This window comes from Lycium barbarum, chromosome 1 (assembly GCF_019175385.1).
Source record: "Lycium barbarum isolate Lr01 chromosome 1, ASM1917538v2, whole genome shotgun sequence".
NCBI classification, from domain to species: Eukaryota; Viridiplantae; Streptophyta; class Magnoliopsida; order Solanales; family Solanaceae; genus Lycium; species Lycium barbarum.
This window is the reverse complement of record NC_083337.1, coordinates 160,114,023-160,125,369: the sequence shown is the minus strand read 5'-3', so window position 1 is coordinate 160,125,369 and position 11,347 is coordinate 160,114,023. Positions and strand designations below refer to the sequence as shown.

Here is an 11,347-nt window from a genome sequence, read left to right as displayed (position 1 = left end):
CGTTTTTTCGATTCAATATCTCTTTATTTATTCTCGCCTCAATTTATTAACCATCATGCTAGACTAACAACTTCCATTCAATATCTCCTTTGGTTTATAGTAAAAATATGAAAATGTCCACTGACGTGATCTCTTGTTTAACGACTTTATTCCGTGGTTAAGATACATTTGTATTAACTAATTATGACTAACAAAGGTCATAATTAAGATACCAGTACTCTAACTTTCAAAAATACTTATCACTATGTAAACAAATTATATACTAACAATTATTTATTTATAGATAACGTTCAGGATCAGTAACTTAAAGAATAAAGTGATGTAATTTTTTACTTTTAGATTCCTTCTAGTCTGACCAGAGGACCTGATCAAACATGTTACTTATATAATTGACCTGAGGAAAATGAAAAACCAATTTGGCAATAACATTGAAGTATTTTGAGAGTTAGTAGATTTTCATAGTGAAACCACTATCTGAACAAGTTAGTGATTTCCAACAGGGGTTAGAAATGCAGACCTGATCATAGCAGCTCTGTATTTTCCATGCATGCAATATTCAAATTGGCGAAATTCTCCCAAGATATCCAAAGCTGCACTAAATTCGATTATAAGCTCAAAATCTGGTGCTGTTCAATAATACATCTGGTTCAAATGGATTATTCCTCTCGTTTCATTTTATGTGGCGTTATTTCTATTTTGATACACTCCAAAAAGATTGGCACGCTTTTAATAGCTCAAATCTTCGTAATTATAACATTCCTATTTAATTTGCCCTTAATAACATATCGTAGGAGTAGATATGACATATTGAAAACCAGTAAATGCTAAGGGTACTTTTGGTGTCTTATTTCTTTTTAAATTAAAACATAACCTATAAAATGAATGGATCACAGGTTTTGAATCCATCATGATTCAAATATTTTTGACACAAGGATAGTCCTTTGGTTACCTGAAGTAGTCACTAGTCAGGACTTATAAGAATTAAAGTTTACATGGGAAAATAAAATTGTAGACATAAGGAGGAAGTGTTTAAGGTTCAGGTTCCGCCGAAACCAATAACTTTGGTCCAACTCCGTATTTGTCTTAAGAAATTCATTTAATATGTCTAAATTATTATTTAGAACGTAATAACTTAAAGGGTAAACATCCCGAACTCGTAAGCTTCAGGCTCTGCCTCCATCTAGAAATTTACTTACAGTCCAATTTGAGCTCTAATCCAGGAAAGTGCAGCTTGGCAATCAGGATAAGAGGAGATATCCTGGGCATTGATATTCCAAAAGCTTCTGTCGTGTCCATATGTTTAGCTTCGATACCTGGGGGAAGTTCCCAATCAAAGCTGTGAAGAAGTTGAGCTAAAGCTAGCTCAATATTCACGCTAGCAAATGAAATACCAGGGAAAATTCTTCTACCAACGCCAATTGGTATAAGCTCAAAATCTTGCCCTTTAAAATCAATGTCTTTACGAATAAATCTATCAGGATTAAATACATCAGGATTTTTCCAAATATCTGGATCCCTTCCTATAGCCCACGCGTTGATTAAAAACCTTGTTTTGGGAGGAATAGTATATCCCTCTATGGTAATTTCTGCAGTGGACTCTCTTGGAATTAGTAATGGACCAAGAGGACGCAACCGAAAGACTTCTTTTATGATAGCTTTGATGTAGTTCAATTGAGGCAAATGGCTTCCTGACACAAAGCTTCTATCGCCCTCAACATTTCTCACTTCTGTTTGTGCTATTTCCATTGCTTTTGGATTCATCAACAGCTCTGCCATTGCCCAATCCAATGTAATGAATGTTGAATCAGTTCCTGCAGCAAACATGTCCTGCAATTGCAGTAACAAAAGTTATGTTGCTTGTGTCTTGAATTCAGTAAATTTTAATTATGTCAGATTTTCTAGTAGGTTCGAAAAACTCATTGTCCCTGTAATTAATTTGTTCGGGAATCCTATTGTCCTTGTAGGTTTAGGAACTACTAGGAATTTATATAAAGGGGTTATAAGTGCAGATTCTTTGTTATTATTCTTCTACTTTATAGTGGAAAACTCTCTCTGTCTCTGCCACGAGGACCTACCTTTGACCGAACCTCGTTAAATCCTTGTGTTATTTTCCTTCTCTATTTGTTTTGTGTGTGATTGTGTGCTAGTTAACCTAAGATCTTATGCAATAAGTTACAACTTGAGTTTTTTCTCTCTTACAGATAGCTGAACCTAAAGCTACTAAAGCATGAATCTATGAAAACAATACTAAACATGAATCTATGAAAACGATACTAAGGACTTTCCTATGTGTTTTTAAAGAAATCCATTTTCACTTACCGAGATGACTGCTTTAACATTTTCCATTGTAATAGGTGCTTCAAGATCTGCTTTCTGCTGTACTTCAAGTAAAACATCGACAATATCCTTATGATCTTTCTCATTTCCAGATCTAATGTGATTCTCCACTATCTCATCAAGAAGCTGATCAAAGCGACTGGAGGTGTCTTCTAGTCTCGATTTCAATCCTGTTAGTCTCTGTATAATACATTCAATCAAAGGAAAGAAATCTCCAATGCTTAATCCGCCGAGAAGTTCCTGGAATTCATCAAGCAACTTATGAAACCCGTGACGTTCATAATCTCCACCTTCTGTGAAAATCTTCCCAAAAGCAACACGACAAATGACATTGTTTGCATACAGAGCTAGTATTTTACTTAAGTTTGTGGTGCCAGGGTATGATTCTGTAATCCGATGTACAAGACGAGCAACTTCCTCTTCTCTAATGAGAGAAAAGGATTGCACTCGCTTTGTGCTAAGTAGCTCGAGTATGCAAATTTTACGCATCTGTCTCCAGTAAGAACCACATGGTGCAAAGCCAATGTCAGTGCCAATTGTATAATAGTTGTTTGGCTGAATATATCTGAGGCCGAGTTGCGAAAGCAAGATCATGAGTCCTGATTACTTCTTTTGTTATGCTTGCAGATGACACTACTATTGTTGGTATTTCGCCGAGTTTTAGGTACATGATTGGGCCTAAATTCTTTGCAAGGCAGTGCAGGGACTTGTGAGGTGCATTTCCTAGTTGATGAAGGTTGCCAATAATGGGTAACTTTGGAGGGCTTGGGGGGAGTTTGGTATATCTTTTCTTGTTTTTATTAAAGAGGAACCTCAGAACAAGTAGCAGGAAGATTGATGCTAAGACTAATGGTTGAAAGTTTGCCTCAGGCTGTTGGAGAAAAGACATTGAAGCTTCAGAAAAGTTTACAGTTGATTTTCATTTGTTCTGTCATACTCTTATATAACCTGAGTGGCCAAACTTTAAAAATCTGTTTATTTTAAAAAGTATTTTATTGTTAATGAAGGAAAACACACAATTCACAAGAACATGCAGTTCTTTCAAGATTCTCCAATATTTATTTCACTAGTCGACAGTCTAATCACATGTATAAAACACTAACTATACTGTATAAATTCACAGCCTAAGTCGTACGTAAGTTACAGAGAACAAGATTGCTCCATGAACAACGCAGGAATCTTCCACGGAAGTTTTTTGCCACAAAGAAGAGAGTTTTTTTCTTGTAGGCGTTAGAGGGGGAAAAAGTGTGTGTTTCTTCTACAGAAACGTTCTTATATCATTTCAATCCTGAAAGTAGGGTTGTTCACGGTTTTGGTTAAAACCAAAATCAAACCGAAAATTTAACCAAACCGAATAAAAAACCCGACATTTGATTTGGTTTGGTTTTAAATTTTAAAAACCGATAATATTTGGTTTGGTTATGGTTCTATTAAAAAATAACCGAATAAATAACCGAACCAAACCGATAAATTATATACATAAATTTTATAATTATTTATATGTATAATATTAGTTTTTCATAAATAATTATAAATATTTTATACCTTTTAATCATTAATTTGATTTTTGGTCTACTTATTTCACATGATTGTTTAAGGAGAAAAGAACAACTCTGTAGTCGAGACCCTAGCCTTGGGGATAGGGTCTGAAGTTTTGGATCATTACACAAAGTTTTTTTTAATAAAATGGGAGAATTGAGGGCAAAATGCAAGTACTGCCCCAAAGTTTAGGATCATTACACAAAGTTTTTTTATTTCATATATTTTAATTTTAATTTTAGGTAGTCCTTATGTTTAATTTATAATATGTATGTTTGTAATAACAACTAAAAGCTCTTACGCTCTACTTTATTTCTAGGTATGTGTATTAAGATGACAAAAATGGTGCAGTCACTACTAAGTTAGTTTTTAGCTTTTATATGTAATAGTTTAGCAACTTTGGATAACTTGAGTGCTACACTACCACTAATAGTGAAAATGTTTCTATGATGTATGTTTCACCTTAAACTATAAATAAAAGTTATCGTTTGAACCAAAAAAAGACATGTCTTTTTCAACTTTTTAATGTTTTACTGATAAGTCTCATGGCTGCTAGTCATAAACCGAAAAATTAAACCAAACCGACAATAACCAAACCGGTGGTTATTATTTTATTTGGTTTGATTATGGTTTTAGACATTTAAAAACCGACTAAATTGGTTTGGTTATGATTTTAATCAATAACCGAACCAAACCGAACCATGAACACCCCTACCTGAAAGGATACAACTGATCAATAAAATTCCTAACAGTTGTGTCTTTTCTCTTTATTTATTTAATAATAGTGTATAACTCATTATATATTTACTTATATGGACATGAATCCGGGTTGACCCACATGGGTGGCCCGAATCCAATTGCCAACAATTAAGAATACTTTCTGAAAAAGTATGTTTGGAGAATAACAGTTTGTGATTGACTAATCATGTTTGGAGAATAACAGTTTGTGATTGATCAATCAATTCAGAAAGTATTTTGACCAATGTTAGAGCAGCAATTTGTGCTTGATCAACATCCCAAAAATACATCAGGGAAAGGTTAATTTTTTCAGCTGCTTGAAGACAACTTCTCCCTAAAAACTTGGCCGAACGCCTCTAACTCTCTAAGAATAAGTAATTTTTCGAATAAAACTAAGAAAACGGTTTTGGCTTCTCCAAAGTTAGGTCAAACAAACTGATAATTAGCTTGCACAGTTAATTGGACCTTGAGTCTGACTTCTTCACTGGTGATATCGATGCCAAACACATGCATGTATTGATAAATGTGATGCTCAGTCCACTAATAATCTCCTTCTTGGCATCTTCAAAATCGGTGTTTTAAAAGGTGTTTTCGGCGCGAGCCCCCAGGCTAGCCCTGGGGCGAGGAGAATAAAAAACGCATCAAGGTGTACAGGCGAGGTGTAAGTATCTTGAAGCGTAAGCTTCAACCTTCAGGGTGTTCGCCTAGGCGTAAGCCCCAACATTTGGGGTGTTCATTTGGGGCGTAAGCCTCAGGAACTTTTACAAATATGAGCCAAAATTGCTTAATATTTTTGAAAAAAAAATAATTAAATATCCAGTAATTAACTCATAGTAAATTCTCAAACTAAATATCTCAAAAAGTCAAAAGTTTTTTATAATCGTTTATCCTAATTTCATAAGCTTTTCTCATTGTTGTTTACGAAGTAACATATACACTTTATACCTTTATGTGCAAAGTAAACTACAAAGCAAATAGTTTTGTCCTCCAATTCTTACTATCTTTCATGTTTTCATTTTCCTTCTTTATGCTTTATTTTCTTCAAGATTTTCTTAGCATTCTTCAATTTATGTTTTTCAAGATAGTTTTTAATTTTAGAATTTCTTTTGATATCACTGAGTTTAGATAATGTTTTGAAGACTCTACTCCGACTATTTGTATTATAATGAGTATTAATTTGTATCTAGTTTTAGGTTTTAAAATAATAACTTTATATTATTGTCAATTTTATCTTTAAGTTATTAGGATAGAGTATCGTTTTGTCAACTCTAATTATGTTTCATCATAGTCATGTTATTGTGTAATGCATCTTTACATTCACTTTTTCAAGATTTTTTTAATAGTTCATGCTTATGTTAGCATGTTAATAATAAATATATACATTTTTATACTGACTCTTTTTTATTTATATAATTTTAATATATTTTTTACTTATATTTTTATTTTATTAATTTAAAAAATATTAAAAATTAAGTACCCATGGGGCTTACGCCCCGTGCCTCGGGGCTTACGCCTGGGCGAGGCATATGTAAAACGTCTCGTCTTACGCCCGCGCCTTTTAAAACACTGTTCAAAATATGGTATTTTACATAAATTTCTATAAAGGTGTTGGTATTTCTATTATTTAAATGTGTTGTGAGTACTTCACTGAATTTATTTAGTCCTTAGTTGGCTATTTGCCCAAATATGATATTTTACTGGTACAGTTTTCCAGTTGTTGTTTCAGAACATTGTAGCCCCTAAATAAAATGGAACCCCAAAGATACTGCTGAGAAATTAAGCTTAATTTTTAAATGTAAAAGGGACTTAGATTTTGAAGTAAGCTCCCTTACTTTACAGTCTAGATTTGGCATATTAAGCCCATGGTGTGTATTTAATCTTTACTTGTTTATTTACATCCTTCAGTTGAGATTCCTACCTCAAAAGAGAGAAATGGAACCTTTGCCTTCCAAACCAAACTACTATAATTTTGAAGGGTAAACTAGAAAAATGAAAGAAAGCTCGTCTGAATGGGGGCTCAAATCTGATTAGCATTTCTTCGCTCTAATATGGATTATTATGGTTTTTTGTCTCTTATCCCGTTTTAACAGTTAATAAATTTGAAAATGATACTTAATAGTAAAAAGCATTAAGTTATGAAATATTATCTCCGTCACTTTTACTTGTTCAGTATTCTAAAATATATTTTTACTTTTACTTATCATTTTTAGCATATCAAAAAAAGTCAATTTCTTTTTTGGTTGTTTTACCCATGATATTAATTACTCATTTCAAACTATTTTGCAAGTTCATTAAAAACATGCATCAATTAATATGTATATCATGGTAAATTATGCACTTCATTTATTGTTTCTCAAGGAATGTGGAAGTCCATAATGGACAAGTAAAATGACGTAGAAAACATTTTTTGACTTGGCCAGTATCATACAGTGATTTTTGGGAATTTGGATCCAACCTAACAAATGCACACGCACAGACACACTAAAAGGAGTTTCTCGGGCAAAAACAACATATCCAATATAATTTCACAAGGTGAAATTTAGAAAAGATATAGTGTAGGCAGACCTTACCTCCTACCTTGGGAGGTAGGGAGGCTATTTCCGAAGTTTTCTAAGGCATGTTTTAGAATAGACTGTAAGTTCCATGTACTCATAGTGTAGACATAATTTATATCATCAGATTATTTAAAGAAATACAGGTATTTACACACTCTTACAAGCATAGTTTGTAACCTTGAAAAAGTGGAAAGTAGAAACCAATCATCTCTATGGGTCAAAATCACTGATAAAACTTTTACGCTACTCCGTACAACTCAAAACTCTCTAAAATATTCTCACCATCTTCTTTACTCAATTGAATAAGACAGAAGGGGGAAAAGAAATGAAAGAAAAGGAAAGAAAGAAAATTCTCAACTAGTTAGCCAAGTGTTGTAGTTACATCTACGATTGCTACGTAGATAAGAGGCCCACTGATAAAAAAAATAAAGAGACGATATAGTTGAGCGAAAAAAGAAACAAAGAGAAAATTCTAAACAAACTTGGCGTCCCCGTGTGCCAAACCCGTTGACTTTGATTTTGTCCAGAGTTGACTATTCAATCCCATTAAATTAAATTAACCTCGGCAATATATTTTCACTGAGATAATAAATGCAATACATTACACACATATGTGTTGCGCATGAGCGCATCAAATGTTTTTATCACTTCACCGTATGATAAAATTATATGTACAGTAAAACCTCTCTATAACAGCATTATTGGTCCGAAATTTTTCAGCTGTTATAGAGAATAGATGTTATACACCTATAACAAAATTGACATTTAAATAATATTTCACTGTTATAGGCATAAAAGATGCATAAAATCTAATTTTCATTTTTAATTGCTAAATTCTAAGTTTAATCACACTTTGTATAATGAAGGAAAATCATTTAATGATGCAAATATATATATTAGTATAATTTTTTTTTGTTGTTGTTGTAATAGTGTATTAAATTATCGAATATTTTGTCAAAGTCTCTACACTTATTATTGGTAATCATAGGTATTCTATTTTTTTTTTAAATATGGTTAATTATTATATTACCAAAAAAAGAAGACAGGTTGTTATATGGAGGTAAATTTTACAAATAGTGTATTGTTATAAAGTTGATTGTTATTATTATAGGTGAAATGTTATTATAAAGAAGTAAAATATAACATAAAAAATCAATTTCGAAAAAAATTGGTTGTTAAAGAGAAGTGTTGTTATATGTGAGTGTCGTTATAGGGAGGTCTAACTGTATATTCACTTTAATTTGTAATTCTTATAATTGAATTATTTGCTTTAATATAATACTGAATAGGAACAAATATTCTTCTCTTCGTTTCTTGTCTCTTTCTCAAATCAATATAAAATCTAAAATATTACTCTATCTACTCTTCCATTGTCACAATAATAGAAAATTTGTTTAAATTTATCCTTTACCCTACATGATTTAAGATACAAGGATCAAAATCATTTACTTCACTAATTTTTTACCACAACTCATAAAAAAAAATATAAAAAAATTACGCATCTCGAAACGTCTAAAAAGTACTACTAGTAGAATACAACTTCTTACGATCCAAAAGATACAAAAAGCATTTGACCAATACTCTCATTTAAGAAAACAATAATTTGATGTTAAATAACGATACTCCCTTAGTCCATTTTTACTTATACTTGGCACGCCTGCTAATTAAGGGGCCAAGAACTAGAATGAACATTTTACTATATTATCCCTAATTATTACTAAGTAATTTAATTATTGAAATTAATAAAAAATACTTTCACTACTAAAAAACAGTCGAAAACCGATGGACAAAATCGACCTCCCGCGTCAGTTTTTCCGATGAAACCGATGGAAAATCGACGCAACACAGTCCATCGGTTTTCATAGCATCGCTTTTTGAAAACCGACGGACTGTGTCGATTTTTTATTTTTTATTTTTTTAATTTAAAAATAAATAATATAATTTTTATTAAAAACAGACGGACTGCGTTGGTTATTTATTTAATTTATAATTTTTTTTTTTAAATCGACGCAGTCCGTCAGTTTTCTGGATAAAAACCAGCAGCTAATTGTTGCAGCCACACCTGCATAAAAATAGCACCAAACCAGCACAATAAAACCTGCTCAAAACCAACACTAAAATGCTCCAAATCAATTGTAAAAGAGCTACAACACATAAAATCACCCTAAGTAACAATCAAACACATCAAATACTGTCTAAATAGACAATCAAAGTTCAAAATATTCAAATGTCCCGCCAAAAGTACCATTAACTAGTTCTACATAGTTTTAACATAAGTCCATACAACATAAAACATAAGTCCATTATGAAATCCCAACTAATGCAACTCTTCATCCGGTGTCTGGGCTACGTATTCACCGTCCTCATCATCTTTATCATCTTCTAGGTCGGAGGGGAAAGTTGGGGGGGGGGGGGGGGGGGGGGGGGACGGGAGGAGAAGGGGGCACACCAAATCGTCCACATGCAATGTGGCTTTTAACTTGTGCCTTGAGCGATTCAAGGTTCGCTTTCATCGCCTTACTTTCCGCAACTCTTTATGCCTCAGTCTGCGCTAATTTCTAATTAAGTACTTCGATTTGATGCGCCATAACTGCGACCTAAACACCATCAACTCCTTCGGCTTGTTGAGAAGACCGTTCACCTCGCAATCCTGACCAAAGGCGACTTAAGTTGTTCCTTGGGCCTAGACCGTAGGCTCTACCCTTTTGCAATCCCCCAACTGCTCTACAATAAAAGTCTACCTCTAATTCCGGTGGAGGATGGCTCGACTGGTCAGGCTGAGTTTGGTTGTATTGCTTTACTTCTTGCATAAATGGATTCTGTATATTTAAAAATGAAAGTTAGTATATAATGAATATATCATAATTATACTTATATAATTACTTAAATAATAAAATTATCACTTACGTAAGAATTCCGGGCCCTGTTCTCAACCCATTCAATCGGATCTGACTCTGACTTCTTATTTTTTGCGTAGGTCTTTAGGAATAGCTCATCCTGAGTCGGCATCTGTCCCGTATCCTTTTTCTACACAAAAAGTTAATGATAGAATTAATAACTCAATAATGACATATTGATCGTAGGTAACTTTAAAAGTATAAAACTACTAATTACCATTATCTTAGCCACATGACCCTGACTTTTTGCACCTACAGTGTGCAAAGAGCCACCTTTCTGGGACGCACGGGCAGTCTTTGCCTGCTCAAACTCGGCGATAAACTCAGGAGTTCGCCAATATGCCTTAAGTTGCTCCCACTGTCCGTCGGTTAGCCATTGGGGCTTCTTCATATGCTTTCTAGTCGTCGAAAACCAGCCAGACAACCTTGCACTTCCTTTCTTCTCAAAGTTCACAACAACCCTTTCATTGTGTGTTGGATCCCACCTACATAACATCTGCAAATCAAATGGCTAATGTTAGATGTTATATATAAAAGTAAATTCAAGTTATGAAATGTATAATAAGATGCATACGTTAAACTCTTTAAATATAGTCTGTCGAGTATCATATGGAATTTCACCCCATATAGTATAAAATCGATCATCATAAAGCCTCCGAACAACATCCAGTATAGCTTTTGTAGTTTCATGATCTGGATAGTACCTGCAGTTAAAAATTCTAACACATATAAGATTAAGATGAAAAAAACTTTAGAAAAATTTAATAAAAGACAATCTTACCCAGCTCCCTTAGGCACGATGAAAACTCGACCCATCGAATTTGTTTCTCCCGACTGTAGACCATGATCTTCCGGTGCCAATGCAGGTGCAGGAGGACAGGTCTGAGCCTGGCCCAGAGCTGGTGTGGATGGCTATGACTCAGTCTCAGATTTGTTATCTCCAAGGCGCAACGTCCCATGTCGGTTTTGGTGTAAAAAATTTGGCGAAATTATAAGCGCAAATTTCAGCAAAAAAACCGACGTGGTCCGTCGGATTTTTAATAAAAAACTAAAAAATAACTATAACGAAACAAAAACTATGAATTGCATCGATTTTCCGTCAATTTGTTGAAGTGACACAGTCCGTCTGTTTTATTTCTATCGATTTTTGACAGTTTTTTAGTAGTGTTTAAAAGTTGTGCAGTCACTAAGAATTCTTAAATTTTCCAACTCAATAATTAATAATACAGGTAAACTAGGTATGAAATAGTAAATTATCTCCTGATTTTTAAACTAGATAAG

General features: G+C 33.4%; 1 protein-coding gene across 1 annotated transcript; it reads right to left on the bottom strand.

Annotated features, from left to right (window-relative positions):
- Positions 1-483: 483 nt before the first annotated feature.
- LOC132617095 (cytochrome P450 71AP13-like) lies at positions 484-10,882 on the bottom strand. The gene is given in 10 exon segments (XM_060331994.1): positions 484-626; positions 1,197-1,827; positions 2,320-2,868; positions 2,870-3,231; positions 9,207-9,231; positions 9,911-9,988; positions 10,077-10,196; positions 10,284-10,562; positions 10,641-10,770; positions 10,848-10,882. Coding segments are annotated over 10 exon segments (2,352 nt in total).
- Between the last annotated feature and the right edge of the window lie 465 nt (positions 10,883-11,347).